At 38.9% G+C, this 19,512-nt stretch overlaps 3 protein-coding genes across 5 annotated transcripts; 2 read left to right on the top strand and 1 right to left on the bottom strand.

Annotated features, from left to right (window-relative positions):
* Positions 1-658: 658 nt before the first annotated feature.
* Positions 659-2,355, bottom strand: LOC146972070 (myelin-associated glycoprotein-like). The gene is made up of 6 exons (XM_085801841.1): positions 2,283-2,355; positions 1,928-1,993; positions 1,451-1,846; positions 1,053-1,355; positions 810-909; positions 659-698 (listed from the first exon to the last, which is right to left on the bottom strand). Exons 2-6 carry the CDS (start codon positions 1,971-1,973, stop codon positions 659-661), a joined length of 885 nt encoding a protein of 294 aa, XP_085657967.1. The 5' UTR covers positions 1,974-1,993; positions 2,283-2,355.
* A 3,120-nt stretch (positions 2,356-5,475) lies between these two features.
* Positions 5,476-8,468, top strand: LOC146972069 (myelin-associated glycoprotein). 2 transcript variants are annotated; one of them, XM_085801832.1, is made up of 12 exons: positions 5,574-5,610; positions 5,754-6,149; positions 6,245-6,547; positions 6,692-6,791; positions 6,867-6,902; positions 7,016-7,048; positions 7,154-7,195; positions 7,397-7,423; positions 7,644-7,679; positions 7,762-7,833; positions 7,963-7,990; positions 8,093-8,468. In XM_085801832.1, exons 1-12 carry the CDS (start codon positions 5,583-5,585, stop codon positions 8,153-8,155), a joined length of 1,164 nt encoding a protein of 387 aa, XP_085657958.1. In that variant the 5' UTR covers positions 5,574-5,582; the 3' UTR covers positions 8,156-8,468. The 2 variants fall into 2 exon arrangements, 1 of the variants encoding a protein (XP_085657958.1); XR_015037847.1 differs by lacking the exon at positions 7,963-7,990 and having other exon boundaries at positions 5,476-5,610; positions 7,154-7,423; positions 8,065-8,174.
* A 2,886-nt stretch (positions 8,469-11,354) lies between these two features.
* LOC146972068 (uncharacterized) lies at positions 11,355-19,334 on the top strand. Of its 2 annotated transcripts, XR_015037845.1 has the most exons (22): positions 11,355-11,442; positions 12,332-12,386; positions 12,495-12,875; positions 12,958-13,242; positions 13,324-13,620; positions 14,249-14,626; positions 14,721-15,008; positions 15,100-15,393; positions 15,860-15,904; positions 16,008-16,340; positions 16,448-16,744; positions 16,847-16,961; positions 17,076-17,123; positions 17,751-17,777; positions 17,890-17,934; positions 18,017-18,043; positions 18,149-18,196; positions 18,348-18,374; positions 18,482-18,520; positions 18,619-18,684; positions 18,795-18,835; positions 19,185-19,334. XR_015037845.1 is itself a non-coding variant. In XM_085801797.1 (21 exons), the coding sequence occupies exons 1-20, from the start codon at positions 11,437-11,439 to the stop codon at positions 18,650-18,652; spliced, it is 3,069 nt and encodes a 1,022-aa protein (XP_085657923.1). In that variant the 5' UTR covers positions 11,355-11,436; the 3' UTR covers positions 18,653-18,684; positions 19,185-19,288. The 2 variants fall into 2 exon arrangements, 1 of the variants encoding a protein (XP_085657923.1); XM_085801797.1 differs by lacking the exon at positions 18,795-18,835 and having other exon boundaries at positions 19,185-19,288.
* The last annotated feature ends 178 nt before the right edge of the window (positions 19,335-19,512 follow it).

The raw sequence follows: 19,512 nt of genomic DNA, 5'->3' as shown, positions 1-19,512 counted from the left end.
TTACCGTTCGTCTAATCACATGAGTGCATAATAGTGTCTCATTAACTCCCATTAACTGTCCAACTGGCATATTCACACACGGATCACATGTTGATATCAGGTTAAGAAAAACAGGGAAATAGAAAATGTTTAGCAAGAGAACAGGTGAACAAACTTGTTTTTAATTTTTCCCCCTCATTTTGGCAAAGAATGCATTAGTGCAATCTTGAATAAAAAGCAAATTCAGTTCTGCTTTTTCATATCTCACCATCATTCTCTGATTCTGTTGAGCCCCCAGAAAAAAAGAGAACAGAAAACAAGATAAGATCATTCTCGTTTAAATATACTTTAGGTGGTTACCGTGTTAAAACAACACCAAACTCTAACTTATCACATCTACAGATAGCATTTAAGTGTGAAAATGTGAAGGGCATAACTTAAGACCAATGCAGTTTAAATATTATAAACTGAAAAACAGAGAATCCCTACATTTTGTAAACAAAACACGAAACACACCACAGAAGAATTACAATTAAAGTTACCTGCGAGACAGTCTGGAAAGTCGGTTCCACACCCTTAATAAGACAGAAAAAATAAGAAAATATACAGTAGAAATCATATTCAAAACTAGTACACCCCAACAAAGTTAATTTAATCTCAAATCTTTTTGTAGGCCTACTCACGTGCCCTCTTGACTTTGGAGCTCGGCAATGCGTGTCCTAAAGCAGACAGAATAAAATATTTTATTTAAGAGGTAGACAGGTTTGTAGGAAATACAGAATTGCACTTTGTCAATTTTAATCCCTAAAAGCGATGTGTAGAGAACATACTTGTATTTTTTCACCATGAAAACACAGAAGATGCTAAAGATCACAGCGATACCAAGTCCCACGGCCGTGGGGATGATGATCTGTTTATAGTTTACTCCTCCTGTAAATAGACAGAGTTCATGTCACATTTCTGCAGCTATGTTGCACAAATGGTTAAAGCTCAAAATCATGTTCTGTACCGGCATATGAACTTCAAAATAAAGGAAAACCTCAGTGGTCAATAACAAGGTGGAAAGCTCTTACGTTTGATGTACAGTTTCATTGATGCAGAGGATGTCTTCTTCTCCTTCCCATGAAATTCAGCTGTGCAGGTGACCTCACTGTGGTCGTCCTTCTCCTCAGGAGTGAACGTCAGGATGGACTGTATCTCCCAGTTGCCACGGACAATCTGTCTGTGACTCTCAATGGGCTTGTCTGTGGTGCTCCTGCTCCATGTGAGTTTAGGCACATAAGAGGGACAGGTGTGGACGACTGAACAGGTGATAGTATAGGGATGTCCTTCAGTGGCCGTCCCTCGGTGAACCAGTGACGGCTTTGGAGGATCAGCTGTGAATATAAAAGGTCAGAGGTGAAGTAGGAAGCAAACCAATGTAACATAGAAAGGTGTTGATATATGAAACTGTGGAAGGTTGGTGACATACTGAGCATGTTCAATGTGGCACAACTCTCAACAAAGGAGAACTTGTCTTTAGTGGACTGGTCATTCTCTGTTCGTGCCAGTTCAATCCGGAAACAGAAAGGGCCGTTGTCGTGATTTTTAACATCAGTCATTTCTAATGTGCAGTTGTTTTGACCCAACTCTCCCAACATCTTTGTGCGACCCCGAAAGTTTTCCAGGATCCTCGTGTTATCTTCATAATAGACAAACTGATCCATTCCCCTTTGAAGGTGCCAGATCCCTCTGAGCTTGGATGAGGGCAGTTTTTCTTTAGGATGGGTGAAGGAACATGGTATCACAACGCACGATGTCGTCAAGGCATCAAGATCTTTTACAAGACTGGCTGTCCACTCTCCAGCAAACACAGGGCTGCAAAAAGCTGAAAGAGAAAAATTGAAGTGACAAATGAAAAAGTGAAATCTATGGAGGTATTTATGTTTGAGTTGACAGTTTGGGTTACCTGCCAAAAGCAGACAAGACGTTGTCATCATCTTCACTTTGTCCATTCTTCTTTAGGTTTTTATTTCTGAGTCGAGAAATGACAAGAAAATTATATGAGGCCACATACAAATAAGAGTACACTTGCAAAAGTGAAGCTACGTAAAAATCGAAATTCCCAACAAAGAGTGAAAAGATAGGTGTTGTCATACTGTATGCAATTCATGTATTTTATACATTGCAAAAAAAAGATAGAAAGAATAACAGTGAAATAAATTAAATTAGCTGGACAAAGCACTACATTTTATATGGATGTTCAGATCTATCTCTGTCTTACTTATTTGCAAATTGGAATTATCAGAGTATTAAAATCATACCTGAGTTTGTTGTCCGGCTGATAACAACTGTTTCTGTATGTGTGGGCTTCAGAATGAGAAGACTTGAACTGTTGACTAATGAGTCACTAGAGAGAAAAAATAGATGGAAACAAAGGTTTACTGAGGTGTTAGTGAAAGCAGAGCAAGGGTGTGGCCTTTTCTCCATGTGCATCACAATGCGATTTTATTTATCACTCTGGAAGACGTTTAGTTAAGTTTAGTTTTGTTATTGACTCCTTTATTCTCGGTCTTAGTCTTATTCTAAGAAAAAGACCAGTTTGTTTATTGTTTGAGACATATTACAGCACACTTAGATCTGAATTGTAAAATCAGTACTGACAAGCTTTACAAATGGAGAGCAGTGCAGTCAAGTGGAAATTTGCAATCACTGTACTGCTGCCACGCAAGGAAGGAAATATTTCAAACATAATTTTAACAGAAAAGTGGTAAACTCAGAATGTGTCTTCACAGTGACATTTTACAACATGGTATTCAATCATATGCACTCAGTTGTTTGTTCACACTAAAAGATCACAGGAAAGCATTTAGGTCAATCATGCGGCATGCCCGCTGTTATATTTAGAAGAAAAAAAAAACATGTGGTACATCTTGAACTTCGTGCAGCTCAATTAACCCAGCAGAGACAATTTCACTCTTTCTCATTCTCTGTCTTTTCTTTCTAAATGTGAACCACGTGTGATCTTTGGCAGAGGAAAGTTCAGAGAGCAATGCCATATTAGCGTTATCACTAATGTGAAGAGGGGTAGCTACAAGTTCTGTTCTGATCAGCATGTGCATTCCCATCAATCCACAAACTGGACTGGACTCTAAGACTGATTGTGAAGAGAATTTATTGATTTTCACTAACATAAAAAACAGACTTGTAATTGATAAAGGTCTTGGGCCTTCTGACCTGCTTTTACTATCAAGCCTCGTGGACCTTGAGGTCCTCCGGCACTGGCCTTTTAATCATACCACAAGTCAGTTCTAAAACGCACGGGGAAGCAGCTTTTAGTTATTATGGAACTGCCTGTTGGAGAACCTCAGGGCCGCAGAGACTGTTGATGCTTTCAAGACCCACCTTTTCAATCAGGCTTTTAATTGTTAAGTTAAAGCAGAAGTAAGCAATATTTTTGTGTTAATATAAGTCTTAAATAGTTATATCTTCCGACAGCAATCACTTACATAGAGTGTTTGGACTGAAACACGGGTCTGTCAGTCACTCTGCTCTGCTCTGAGCCGAGGAGAAAACTTTTCTCGTATCCTACAAGTTTTATCCAATGAGGAGAGAGAACGGCATGAAGGGCTGTGTGTGCAGCCAGAACCAGTGCAGCCAAGGGATGCGCGTGAATGTGGTGACGTAGGGACGAGGGCGGGGGCTGCTAACTCCATCGGCTGACAAGACGTTATGGTGCGTTCAAGGCAGCCCGTAACTCGTGTTTTTCCGACCTGTGGCGACGTAGCGACGGGGACTGTTATGGTGCGTTCAAGGAAACTCGTATTTTTCCGACCTGTGAACTCGTACCAGATCGAACTGGTACGAGTTCACAGGTCGGAAGTTACGAGTGGCCGTTATAGTGCAGTTTCACAGGTAAAACAGGTCGGAAAAACACGAGTGGGTTGCCTGGAACGCTACAAAGTCGTAAGTCGTGACTTGAAGCTGTAATTTACTGTTTCAAAAGCCTGACTGGAACGCAGCATTACCCAAAACGACCGGATCGCTTACTTCTGCTTTAAGTTAACATTCCTTTATTTGTCCCTCAGTGGGGAAATTGATTTTAATTCCCTTCATGCTCTACCCTTCTTCATGTTTATATCCTCATTTTATATATTTTATCCTAATTTACTGTTTTAGTCCCTCAGTTCTTAGCTTTATCTTATTCTATTGTTCTAGTCTCCCAGTTCTTAGCATTTATATACTTGATCTTATTTTTCTGTTTTAGTCCCTCAGTTCTTAGCAGTTATATAGGCTACTTTACCTTATTTTACTGTTTTAGTCCCTCAGTTCTTAGTCTTTATACCTTATACCACATTTTACTATTTTAGTCCTTCAGCTTTTAGCTTTAAAGGGCTCTGCACCTTGGTGTGGAGCCTCCTGTCTGCCCGGGTCGGGGTGGTCTCTGTGGCGGCGCTACCTGCGGTCATTCCCGTTTTCCTATTTCCCGTAAAAACATTATCATTCTGATCTTCCTTTAACACAGCTATTATGGACTGTGACAGGCACCTGGTTGTTGTCAATGTGTTACACTCTTTCTGTTCCCTGTCGTTTCACTGAATATCCGTGGTTAGTTATAAATATCATAAACTCCCCCAAAATGTACACGTTAACCCTCACATGCTAACCAATTGTTTCTTATAATAAATAAATATACATTATAGAGGCAATGGACCACAATGTCGCTGCTTCTATGCTTCCTGGCTGCAACATGAGATCATTATCAGATATGTTTATCAAGTAACTGCACATACGAAACATGGAAGTTGCCTTAAACCTTTCACACACTTTAACAAAAACTACTGCAACATACATCTGCTTTAAACTCCCCATACAAAGAAATGAGACACTTTAGCCTGCAGTTTTTTCTCTTGCCTCTAGAGTTCACATCTTTGCCAACTTAACTGCACAATAGCACAGCACGTCAGCATTCTCAAAGTGGTGTTTTTAGTAGACACAGACATCAACCATTCGGCTGCTTTAGCAGGTAAGAATTCACCAGTACCATGTAATACTTTATTAAATTTCTTGAATCTTTAAATGATACATTTGTAAAGCAGTGCTGAGTTCAGGGCTAAAAGCATGATGCATCTTTGAAAACTTTTTTAAAAATTTGTTACAAGGCAACAAGTTACAAGTTATTTTCTTGTCTTTTTTCTTTTGCTTGTCATGATTTTATCAGTTTATCTGACTGGTGTTCAAAGTGTGTGAGACTGGTTTGCTACTTTATGAAAATAATCATGGTTAGAATAACATTAGAAAATGCCACCAAATAAAATATAGAATGAGGTTTTTAGTTTTTTGGGGGAAATTTCATGATTAATGTATTGCATTGTGTTGAGTTGTGTTGTGAACCTCCTTGTTAGGACTAAAAAATTAAAAAAGCAGTGTTTGCTGTATGAATGTTGTGAACATAAGGGTCTTTTGAAGAAGTTCCACTTTCACATCTGGGTTGTAATTTGCATGGTGTAGGTGGCAGCAGTAGGTAGAGCTGGTGATTCTATTTTTGATTTGCTTTTATTTAATTCTAACATCCCACAGTGTATTGCACTAACAAAACCTGAAGCAAGGGCAAAGAAGGAAACATGAAGATATTCTGTCTGCTCTTGGCAGGTAACATAACTCATCCCCTCTTTGTTTCAAGTCTTGTTCTTGTATACTGTTTTTAAAATTTAAAAAAAAAAACAAAACAAAAAAAAACAGCAAAACAACCAGACTTCACTTCATTATTCTACACTTCTATTTTTCTCTTTCAGCTTTTTGCAGCCCTGTGTTTGCTGGAGAGTGGACAGCCAGTCTTGTAAAAGAACTTGATGCCTTGACGACATCGTGCGTTGTGATACCATGTTCCTTCAGCCATCCTAAAGAAAAACTGCCCTCATCCAAGCTCAGAGGGATCTGGCACCTTCAAAGGGGAATGGATCAGTTTGTCTATTATGAAGATAACACGAGGATCCTGGAAAACTTTCGGGGTCGCACAAAGATGTTGGGAGAGTTGGGTCAAAACAACTGCACATTAGAAATGACTGATGTTAAAAATCACGACAACGGCCCTTTCTGTTTCCGGATTGAACTGGCACGAACAGAGAATGACCAGTCCACTAAAGACAAGTTCTCCTTTGTTGAGAGTTGTGCCACATTGAACATGCTCAGTATGTCACCAACCTTCCACAGTTTCATATATCAACACCTGTCGATGTTACATTGGTTTGCTTCCTACTTCACCTCTGACCTTTTATATTCACAGCTGATCCTCCAAAGCCGTTACTGGTTCACCCAGAGACGGCCACTGAAGGACATCCCTATGCTATCACCTGTTCAGTCGTCCACACCTGTCCCTCTTATGTGCCTAAACTCACATGGAGCAGGAGCACCACAGACAAGCCCATTGAGAGTCACAGACAGATTGTCCGTGGCAACTGGGAGATACAGTCCATCCTGACGTTCATTCCTGAGGAGAAGGACGACCACAGTGAGGTCACCTGCACAGCTGAATTTCATGGGAAGGAGAAGAAGACATCCTCTGCATCAATGAAACTGTACATCAAACGTAAGAGCTTTCCACCTTGTTGTTGACCACTGAGGTTTTCCTTTATTTTGAAGTTCATATACATGATTCTGAGCTTTAACCATTTGTGCAACATAGCTGCAGAAATCTGACATGATCTCTCTATTATTTATTGTCCATTTACAGGAGGAGTAAACTATAAACAGATCATCATCCCCACGGCCGTGGGCCTTGGTATCGCTGTGATCTTTAGCATCTTCTGTGTTTTCATGGTGAAAAAATACAAGTAAGTAATGCAGTAATGTAATCGTCTCAGTGTGTACACTTATACTGAAACAACATTGTTTGCTTTCTACTCTAGGAGACGAATTGCGGAGCTCCAAAGTCAGGATGGCAGGTACAAATGACAAAAAAATAAATTTAGTTCATGGTACTAAACTGATATAACATTATTTCAGTTCTCTGCCTCTTTATTATTTTCACTATGATATCATTTTCCGTGACTTTTAGCATGTGGAACCGACTGTCCAGGCTGTCTCGCAGGTGAGAAGCAACAGTGGTTTGTTGTAACTATTGATCTTTGAGTAGACAAGTGTAATAGTAACTTTTCATTTAAGAAATGCATAATTTCATTGTGAAAATTTTCAGAATTCATTCTGGAGTCTCAGGACCACCTCGCACTGATCAAAGGCAAGAGGCATTGTTAGGTTCTTTATCGATGATCTATGTGGGTGTGTGCAACTTTGGAGATGCTGCCGCAAATACAGCTGTGAACAGAATGATTAGCTATAATTTGCATGTGTTGTGTGGGTGTTTTTATGTTCTTCATCAGTGTTTTTATTTATATACTTTGTAACATTTGCATAGTTTCTCTTCTCCTTTTTTGTGCAGAAGGTCTATTTGGAGCAGATTTTCAAGGTACGAGTGCAAAAAACACGGACGAGAGAGCATCAGCTTCCTTGATAGGTTTCTTTGAAAGTAGATTTTACACTTGTTCACAGTCAAACCAAATTTAATTCTTAAGAATTTCTTTCTTTCTTTTGAGGTAAAACAAAAGGCCTAAACCATAATGTCTCATTTTCTGCATGAAAATGTTTAGGATTTATATTACATGATATGTTTTTTTTTTCGATCACAGAAGGCCTAGAGGGGACATGGTGGATTTTGGTCATACGTACGTTTGTTAATCATAAAACAATAAATAGTCTATGGCATCTTACTATGTACGGTGTTGTGACATCAGTTCTACTCCACAGGCCAAATAATGTGAATTCACAATCCTGCACCAACCAGAAAATCTCCAAGCCTCGTTTTCCCTCCCCAAAAAGGTACATATCGTATACTTCTTGAACATGACCAGCTGGTAAAATTCTATAGAGATTATGTATACATCAATGTCTCATGTTACTTTTTTTCTCTGCCTCCTTATTACACCTGCTGTCCTTAATGGACTCCAGCCAACGGAAATCCAACAATTACAAAGAGGTATTTTTAATTTGCAAATTATTTATTTCCAAAATAACTGCAGCACATATACAATATCAACACTGTAGTACCAGAGGCAATAATGACCTTCATCTCTCACAGGACCTTGATGATGGTGATGACTACATGAACACTGCAGATCTCAATGTCTATGGAAACATATGAAAAGAAAAAAGAAAATTACTTTCCAATGATATAATTTGTAACCAAAGAAAAATCTGTTGCTGGTCATTTGTGTGTGAGTGCGTCTGGTAATTTCAGTTATTGTTGTGCATGACCTCTGCGGTATCAATTAGAATATACTTAAAGAATATGATTTCTTTGATTAAGCAAAGTACATTTTAATATATTACACATTATTCCTAAAGTGTATAGAGATGATTTGAATGTCACTGTTATTGCTTTTGATTAGCTGTTAAATATGCCCTTTTTTGTCAGTATTGTATTGTATTTAGACATGGTGTTACCATCGCTGGGCCTGTATCATGCTATAGTGAGATAAATACTAGATATTCAAGGCAATGTATCCTCAGGCAGCTGGCCTAACCATCTGCTATGAGGATAAGAGTCTATTTTTCCATCATAGTCACTAAGCAAAAGATGAATGAGAGTAATTCTGTCAGAATTTCTGAATTTTCTTGAAGAATAAAAGTGTTGTTGTTTTTTTGTTGTTTTTTTTACTATATACAGTACTGTGTATATACATATATAATCTATGCTCAGACCCCATAATAATAAACCAGAATACAATTTGAGATTTGACATTTCAAGTGTAATAGCAAAGGGTCTAAATGCTGTAGTGTCTATAAGTTCTGTAATGTTTTCTTTTAATAAATTTGCAAAAATGTGTGCATTTTTTTTATTTCTTATTATATTTGGTGAGATGATCAATTTGATATTTAAACGTCAGTGGTGAAACTGAATTATTAGTAATCCAACACTTATGAAAAACCACATCATGGTTAAAGCCGTATTGGAAAAAACACCTAAGCTCAGTATCCGATCAAAATGATAGTGATGGCAAAGTGAAGCATTGCAAACCAGCGAAGCTTTTAACCCAACTGTATTGGAAAAATAATGAATCACTCAAAGTATATCAAATTACAGCTCGATTTGGGCTCTGTAGGTCAAAGACAGTATGCGATTCCACCAGGCCCCGTTCCACTGTCATTCCAGCTAGTCGCCTTGCTGTCGCTGCCTTGCAATTAGCAGACTATGGTGACGTTCAGTGTCTCACCAAGTCACCATTCTGGTTTCCCTGTGTGACAGTTGAGGTTCCTGTCACTATGCCTCCAATTGATCATGTGCCCTGGCTACTTGGCTGAGGGGATGTCCCTTTGGGTGACTGGCAAGCACTCGTGACTCTTACCCAGGAGGTGTGGGTTCAATCCCCGCCTGGGCCCTCTTCACCTTGCCACACCTGCAGTCTTCATAGCACCAGTTTTTCACTGTCAAGTGTCCTCACTACTGTAAGGTGTCAGTGTGCAAAACTCCCCCACTTGAAAAGGAAGTTAATTCAAGGAAGTATCCTTAGTGTGGAATTTGATTGTCTTCATGATTTTATATACAAAACTAACAGTTTTTCAAGATAGATCCATGCTTCACAGTTTAATAACTCACATGATTTTTAGATGCATCAGATTTAATTGCATTGTAATTCCACTACCATACGCTAATGTTAAACTAACAAGCAACTCTTGGAAGACTTACTGTAAAGCAGAAGTAAGCGATCCGTTATCACTTAAATATTCTTAATGTCTGCAGAAATTAAACTTAACTTCAGCTGTCGAGGGCAGTGACAAATGAGGAACTGAGGGTCCAGCTGTTTACTGTAACTTGGATGTTTATGTGTCCGAGAGCTGTGGTTTCAAGGAACAGCAATTTATAACCTGAACCTTCAATACAGAAATAAAGCAAAGTAGTTATAGTGTCCTTTTTGTCTAATTTGCACAAAGTCACATGTGATATCACATTTGAAGCTGTCATCCAATAGTCATAGGAAAGTCAATGTAAAATGTTCACTGATTAAAGCAGAAGTAAGCGATCCGGTCGTTTTGGCTAACTTCTTGTCAGCCGATGGAGTTAGCAGTCCCCGCCCTCGTCATGGATCTATTGGTCCTCGTCCCTACATCACCACATTCACGCGCATCCCTTGGCTGCACACACAGCCCTTCATGCCGTTCTCTCTCCTCATTGGGTAAAGGTTGTAGGATACAAGGAAGTATACAAGTAGTTTTCTCCTCTGCTTACAGCAGAGCAGAGTGACTGACAGACCCGTGTTTCGGACCAAACACTCTACGTAAGTGATTGCTGTCGGAAGATATAACTATTTAAGACAAACATTCCGCTTACTTCTGCTTTAATTGTCACCACTATTTACAACTTCAAACGTAATTACTTACCTAATTTGACTTAACTTGATTTAGTGTGCATACCTGTTACACAACAGCCTTTATTCTTGCTAATTAATTGTTTTTCAAAGCCCGGGTAAAACACAACAGTTGCTAAAGTGGACTGGTACAGATCGTCAACAGGGTTCCCACATTTCTTCGGCTTCCGAGGTATGACCTACAAATGGCCTACATTGAAAAAGGCTAAAAATACTGTATGTTTATTTATTTAGATAGTAAACAGATACATAGAACACCACACAAAAGTAGAACGGCACACAGATAAATAGAACAGTATGGTATGTATATTATAACACAACGTCAAACTGATATTGAGAGGAATGTAATCCTTGGTATTGCACATCAAAATTGATGCACATAGGTGACAAACAGTGTAACCATCAATACTGTACACAAGTGACAGCATTATTGGAACATTCAATACATTTATGTACCATACTCTGATGGCTTGCACTGAATGGAGTCAACCAGGGTTGCATAGATCATTAGACGAGAAGAGACGAGAAGAGAAGAGAAGATCTCAGACTGCCCCCCGCCTGCCCTGTACGTCAATCAATGGCCAAATGCCATAGGGGGGATAGAAACATTTTGGGGGAATTTCAGGCGATCCACTCGCACTACGTTTGCGATCTACTGGTCGAACGCGATGAACATATTTGGGCACCCCTGGTCAGCAACAAAGGGTCAGTGGCTAATTTTAAGTTGCTATTTGCTGGGGAATTTAATGACAAAATGCACTGAGCTTGTGTTAACTACAGACCTCAATTCAGGCATCTATCAAAGAAAAAAAAAGGTAAACTTTGGCATGAGGAAATAGTGCTAAAAAGATTTTCTCATTCATGTAGCAACATAGCATGTGACCTCATAGCTGGCTACGGCCATGGATGTCAGTATGCTTTAGAGAATTTTTCCCCCCTTGTAGCTCAGAAATCACATCCTCCACCCACATTCTAGTAGGTGTGGTGGTGGTGCGTGGGTCCATAAAGAGAGATTAGAGGAACCTTTGTCACAAGTAGTGAAACTGAACATTCACTCATGGAGGTAAGCAATCTAATAATTTGGAAAAAATACACAAGATAAATATAAATCTTCCTGTATTTGTAAAAAATCTAGATGTTCATGAGTTGGTGCTTTTTTAGTGATCTGTATTATTTCAGACATGAAAGCAACAGAAAAGGACTATGCATTATGAAAGTTATGTTTTTATTTGTTACTGTTACTATGACACTTATGTAATTTATATTAAATAAACAAGTATGATGAATGTGTTACAATATTTTTCAATAACTCTTTGTTAATGCTTTTGTGTCAGTGATTTTAAGATTAGGTCTTCCTGTTTAACTGCAAAAAAACAACTAATGTGTACAAAGCAATATGTACGTTAGAAAACTGAAATTTGAGACACAAAGGGACTTTGCACGCATGATGATAACTTAATGATAATAGTGTAACAATTTATCCTTTTGCTCTGAGAAATCTTATCCCTAGAGTTAATAACCGGAAATCTTGCCATCTGCTACTTTGAATTTGACTGTACATCTGTCAGTATTATGTGTCCCCTGAGAGTCCCTAGCCTCAATGGAAATTCACCTTATTGGGCACCACCTTAATGACCTTAAAGTGATTTTTTTTTTGTTTTTCTTTCATTAGGTTTTCTAGTGGAGCTAGCAAATTTGATAAATGAGTACACATTTTTCTGTTTTATTTCTTTTTAAAACTTCGGAAAAACTTTAAAGCAACACAATGTAGTTTCTCGACCTTAAATAATATTAAGTGGTAGAAAAACATTTAACTGGATGAATCGTGCCACGGCTGCAGCCTGAGGGGGGTCACGCTGGCTGCAACCGCACTCTGCAACTTTTCTGTGCTGGTAGGAACACAGGAAAGTTGCAGAGCGTACTGCATATTTTAACTGTACTTTACATTTCAGGTGAATGAAAAGATGTCTGGATTTAACCGTATTTTCCTGAGCTTCTGTATTACAGGTACCACAGTTTTTGTAGCCTACATTTCAATTTCTATTAAACATATAAATACTAACTGCCATTTCCTTCTTTCAGTAGCCTTTCTTAACTGTCTTGTTCCCCTTACAGGTTTTATTCTCTGTAGTTCCAGTGCTTGGAATGTGAAGTTGCCCAGCCACATTAAAGGACTGGCGGGCTCCTGCCTTGTCATCCCATGCAGTTTTGACTATTATCAGTATCCACCTCAAAGACCAGATCGAGTGGTTTGGTACCAGTATGTAAGCCGTGGATATCCTTTGGTTTATGATAACTGGTATCCAGATCATGTCATTGATCAATTTAAAAGGAAAACACATCTGTACAATCGAGCAAGAAAATCTTGCAGTCTTATGATCTACCCGGTGACTTGGTATCACCACAGACAGAAGATTTACCCATGGATAGATCCCGAGAATGTGGGGAAAAGCACCTACCGATTTTTTGATACAACTGTAACAATTGAAGTAGTGGGTAGGTAGTGAACATATGAAATGTTTATTGATTGAAGTTAATTCACATCTATTCCTAATACATGTTCATGTTTTCTTTTTAGACACTGCAGAGAAACCACAAATTATGATCACTGGAGACAGGAGGGTTGGACAATATGTGCAAGTCGAATGCTCTGTTTATCACACATGTCCCACTTACCCACCTGCTCTGAATCTCAACATCCACTTGCAACAGCCACAGAGGCGTACCATCACGTTCATGTACCAGTACAAAACTTCTCTGACGACTCTGTTGCACATTGAGAAAGACCACCAAACTGTGGAGTGCACCGTCGGGCACACTGGTGGCCTACGTGCAACCACATCTGTGAACTTAAATGCAGAATGTATGTGATGAACATACCAAAAAAAACATGTTTTTGTTACATGCTGACCTACAATTTTAATATTTACCTTTTGTATCTCAGGTTCTATTTCACCTCTGACCATCAGCCCCTCATCAACAGAATTTCTTGAGGGGCATGCAAAGACAGTAATATGCACTGCCACATACACATGTCCTGCAAATATGCCAACTCTCCAATGGAATTATGGAAACATGCCAGCGTCCACTGTCACCACAAAGGTTTCAAATACTGAGTGGAAGACTGAATCCACACTGAAATTCACCGCATCTGGAAACGACCACGGAAGACCTCTGACATGCTCTGCGCAGTTCATTGGGGGAGGAAGCCAAGAAAAGAGCATCATCCTAAGGGTGAAGAGTGAGTAGAATTTATTTGATTTCTTCTACTCTATCTCGCATGAGTGAAAAAAAAGTTGTACTTCTCACACATCATGCCGACATTAGAGCAACTATGACTAATATTTTTACATAATGTAAATAGTGACAAACCCACAAGCAAACTGGGACAAGCAAACTGGTGGTTCACTAATAGTTGATGTCTCTGCTGGCCCCAAGTGGCCAAAGCCAGCAATTGCAGATTGAGACACAACATGATGCAGGGTCGACAAATATCTTTAGTGTTAAGGGTCACACGCCATCTGTTTAAAAGGTGTAAACTTTGCCGCAAATTGTTTTATTTTTTGGCAACCCTTTAATTTACAGACTGCTAATTATGTGATAATTTCAAGAAATAGCCAAGAAATAATAATTAATTGTATCACAATGTCTAGAAATAGCCTAGACATAACAGTCAATTTCATAGTAGGCCTAATGTTGAGAAATACAGTCAAGTATTTTACCGTTATGAAAAAACATGACATATGAAATTGACCATTATTATTTCTTCACATTACTAGGCAATTAATTGTTATTTCTTGACATTATCACATAATTAGCGGCCTGTAAATTAAAAGATTACCTATTTTTTCCATTCTTTCTTCTTCTAGGAAATATGCTCTCTCGTGATTGGTCATTCACCACTCCTAGCAGCATCACAGGCATGAGAGGTTCATGTATCATCATTCCTTGCAGATTCACCTACAAAAACTCCCAGCCTGCTAACCTCCGGGTAATATGGTACTTGTATCAGAGCAATGGATACCCACCTGTATATGGGGAATCACAGAGTATTATTAGTGAGTTCTCTGGGATAACAAGCTTGGTTGGTTCTGTGAGCGGGGGGAATTGTAGTCTTAAGATTGAAAGGCTGCAGATGTCGCACAACCAGGATAGACTTTACCCATGGATAGATAAGGATCCCATTACCTCCTTTCATACCATGGACCACACGTTTTACGATAAAACAACTCAACTTTTTGTTTCAGGTAAGTATAGTACTTGAACCTGTGTTTTTTTGTGAATTGAACCCCCCAGAAACTGCAATTTACCATGTGACTGTTCTTGCTTTAAAATGTATAGATCAAGCACAGGCGCCACACCTGAGCATCAGTGGTAACCTCAAGGTGGGAGAGCAGAGCACCGTGTCCTGCAGTGTACAGCATGCATGTCTTTCTGCACCCCCTAGCCTGACCCTGAATGATGTCCAAGGAGCCAAGCCCCCTGTGGACATTCTAGTAACAGACGGGATTTGGGAAAGGACAGTTCAACGAACCTGGACTGTTCAAGAGACAGACAAGAGTGTGACATGTGTTGTTCGCTATGATGGTGGTCAAAGTGCCACTGGAGAGCTAAGGCTGAATGTTGAATGTGAGTACAGAGACAGAGATAAATTGTTATTTGGATTCAAATTGAATCTTCTTGTTTAGCTCTAAGCCTCACTATCACATCTCCTCTCCAGGTCCATACAAAGAAATCAAAATGGTCGAGAAACCTGGCGAGGCAACAGAGGGCGTAGCAACAAGTGTCATTTGTTCTGTTTCCTACACATGCAAGAAAAATGAACCATTCATTGCTTGGAACTTTAAAGACATGCACAGTTCCTCATACACCAAAGCGTTATCAAGCAACACATACAAAACTGTGTCAAATCTGACTTTTATTGGTTCCCTGGAAGATGATGGCAAACCTTTGACCTGCACTGCAAGATTTCTGACAGGGGAGACTTCAGACTCTACAATCCTTCATATAAAACGTGAGTTCCTGCATGCTCTGCTGCACAGTCACACCCGTAGACCTGTTAACTGTAATTTCCCAGCTTGGGATCAATAAAGTATATCTATCTATCTAAATCTGAAGCTACATCCAGCAACCATTTAGCTTAGTTTAAGTGGAGACTGGGAAATGGATGGTGGTTAGGAGGCCACAACAACTTAAGAAAATGCAAATGTAGTCTTACAACAGTCACTTTCTTGACATTGAACAACAAACCTCACTTTTTAGAGTCCCCTGGAAACAGTAGGGTAAAATCTTGAATAGCCATTTCCCCATTCCAGCTTTTCCATTGTTTATGCTAAACGAAGAAGCTAAATGGCTGTTGCCTAACCATTAATTCATGGTACAGTTATGAAAGTGGAAACAATCTTTTTTTTCTATTTTTCTGCCAGGAAGTAAACAAATTATAATACTAATTCAATTTGAATTGCTGTCATGTTTTCCAGAATATGTCAAACCAATAGAAGAAAGAGATCCACATGAAAATGACAGTGGGTGTACTTCTCATGTCTCTCAAAACACACCTTTCTGTTTTGTTGTGTCACATGATGAGTCGTTTCTACATGCCACATAATGACTCGTCTCTCTTTGCAGTGTTTCTCGTTGCGGACGTCCCTTTCAGATTCACAGCCCTGACCCGCTCCTGTGTGGTGATTCCTTGCCGCTTCCAGTATGAGGCCGATGTGATTCTTGACCGTGGCATTTGGACCAAAAAGACTGGGGGGGTTGTCTATCATAATGCCCAGAGTCTTGTACTTGATCATTTCAAGGGTCGCACCAAAATAGTGGGAGATCTGCAGCAGGGCGACTGCTCATTGGAAATTGATGACATCAAGCCTTTTGACAATGGGCCCTTCTGTTTCCAAGCAGAGAGAGAACATCGGACATATAGATTTAACAACAGTTGTGTATTTATCATTATGACAGGTCTGAAGGCACAACTATTTACCTTGTTTAAATTTAATTTGCAAATACATTCTCCTATTTGCTTTCTAACCTATTACAGCGCTGCATTTTCTGTTTTGTATTCTCAGCTTCCCCAGGAATTCCAGTGATGTCCCAGGTTCCCACAGAGGTCGATGCTGGTTCAGTTTTAGATGTCTCGTGCTCTGTGAAACACACTTGTTCCTCACATCCTCCGGAGTTCTCATGGAGTGTCCCTTACAAAAGCAGTGAAGTTACAAACACCCTGAAATCTCCAGGCGTCTGGGAGACGACCTCTTCGATCACTTTCATTGTTGCAGGAGGAGATGGTGTCAAAAACCTGACATGTACTGCCATCTTCTGGAATGAGAAGCAACAAGCCACCACAGTCAAGCTGAATGTGAAGGGTTAGAGAGCACATGATCTTCTGTCCTCTACAACTCTTGCACTTGTCTTGTATATTTTCTTTACTACATCTGAACAAACCTAAATTGTTCTTAAATCACCAGGGTCAATGATGTACCAGCTCAAAAGCTCTCTTCCAATATCAATTCCTGTCTCAACTTTGGTCCTGATTGCGATCATCCTAACTGTGGTGTTTGGTGTGGTTGTCTGGAGGAAAAGGTACAGTAAATATGTTCAAACTGTGCACAATACATTCGATTTTTTTCTTTTGCCCCATTGGCTTTAGAGTTGAGAACATGACATGACTTTATTTACATTGTTTCTAACCAACAGGAAGCACAATGACCACTCACTAACACCACCTCCTCGACCAGAGAAAAGGTTTGTATTTTGACCATAAAATGCATAACATATATAATGATGACATAACAGGTTCCATGAATTTGTATTAGGTTTAAGTGAATTTATTCATGTAATACTATAACTTAATAACTGAACTGAGTCAACTTAACTTTTAATCAAGAGGAGATTATGAAGCCCAACCAAAGTCAGTGTCATATTTAATACTGACCTGTAGAATATATGCCCAAGCTATACATACAGTATATCTTGCTTCAACATACATCTCACATTTAGTAGTAACATAATATATATAAGTCCAATTAATTAAAACTATATCCATATGATTTGTTATTCATTAGTTTGACAAAAAGTCAAAGTTTGTAAACAGGTTCCATGCAAATCCATTTCTTCCTTATTCACTAACACAAGTGTGTCAGTGTGGCAGTGGGTGCACTATTACAGGAAACACTGCCATGTGTTGTATCAGGTTTGAAAAAAATGACCTGCGGGGTTGTTTAGATTTGTGGCCTTGTTGTCAGCCAGTAGCCACACAGCTGGTGTTTAGACAGATATAACAGGTGATACCAGTTACTTTGTGCAGCTTAATAGTATTTTATGCATCTTGACCAAAATGTGCAGTAAATCACTGTCTCAAAATGCTTACAGGAGATCACTATGGGATAGAGTATCCAGGTAAGCTTCTTAAAAAATTGACTTGTGTGAAATAAAAGTGATTGATGAAATTTGTGCATAGCCTTTCTACCTCATCTTACTTAAATCAATTTACCTTGATCAAAATGTCTAGGGGATATCCCGAGGACAGGGAGAGACCACCAAGACCAGAAAAACGGTTTGTCAGCAGACTGTTTCTTTTACAAGCTGGACAAAGTTGACCCATCCTGACAATTAGTTACATTTTGCTTTCCCCACAGGAGGTCCATTTGGAGCCGATTTTCCCGGTAAGAACACTTCACAACACCTCACACCGCCAAAAGCCTAACAACAAGTGCAAAGATTCACCTGTGATTCCCAATTGCATTAAGTTTTATATCGACCCCTTTCAGTCGAGAAGTGGATGAACGTGTCGGTTGGAATGAAGACGGGAAACCCAGGTATGTGTTAGACATTTGACCAATTATGTATATATATATATATATATATATGGTCAAACGTAATGTATATATACTGTATACTGTGTATATCTATATAAAATTATTTATTATTATATTATATTTTGTTAATTTTTATTACATCACATTATAGGAAGTCTTTCTGGAACAGATTTTCAAGGTACCAGTTTCATTATTCTGTTGCATGACACATTTTAAAGGAAATATATGTAAGACATCCACTGAGAATATCAAATAACACAAAAATAACGTTTATCAACCCAACAGACGCCAAGGTAACACTGCAGACCTCAGTGTTGGTTACTTGTAAGTGCCATCAGAGTTCCTCAACTACATTACACGACCCTAACAGTAAGCAGACAAGACTAAAACACATGTGTGTGGGTTCCCTCCTTCTCCTTTAGAAACAACACCACCACTGTAAACTTTGGCACTTAAATCTCCAAACCATGCTGCTCATCCCCAAGAGAGTGAGTTTCCTTAGCAGGGCACAGCTATTCCTTCCTCTTCCTCTTTTGAATACCGTTTTGTTTAACCAAATGGTACATTAATTGTCTGCTTCCCTTTATATTTGATATAGTAAACGGAAGTCACCATTCTGTGGCACGCCTGAGTAGTTTGGTGAGTAAACACCTAACACCTAATTCCTAATTCATATCTGGTAAAGATATTTATCTCATATTTCAAAACCAAACATTAAAAGAAATATATCAAAAAAATACGGTACATCAAACCATAATTTAATTATATGTGTGTGAGAAATAAGAGAATTGAAGATTAAAAAACAAAAACAAAAAAAACTACTTTGTCACTACAGTTGGTGTCAAATGCAGATACTTTAGACCAGATAAATAGTAGGCTACATGACCAGTTATATTGTGTAGAACATGTCTGATGTATTTACTGTGGTTACATGACCCTCCTGTGGTCAGAATCTAATTGATTCCAATTTTCCTCTAATTTGTTGCAGGATTTCCAAATGTATGGCAAAAGTCAAGTTCTTCATGAAAACAGGAAAATATCACAACCCAACAGGACCATACTGCTTTTATTGTTTTTGATTAATACAAATGTTGTACAATACATTTGCTTTCATATGTTTGCTCTCAAATTTAAACTTCATTTCAAGAATGAATTATGTCAATTTAGTTGTGTGTGTGTGTGTGTGTGTTTACTTTAATGAATTCACTCATCTTCTAAATAAACATCATGATTATGCTTCTCTGCCATTGTGCCTCAGTTATGGGTTGTGGGCTGGTAGTTGTGATCATTTACATCAAATTCAAGGCTTCAGCAAA

The sequence above is a fragment of the Trachurus japonicus genome, chromosome 16 (genome assembly GCF_045865225.1).
Source record: "Trachurus japonicus isolate A0001 chromosome 16, Traja_1.0".
NCBI lineage: Eukaryota > Metazoa > Chordata > Actinopteri > Carangiformes > Carangidae > Trachurus > Trachurus japonicus.
Note: the sequence above shows the minus strand (reverse complement) of the source record. Positions and strands in the feature narration are given on the sequence as shown.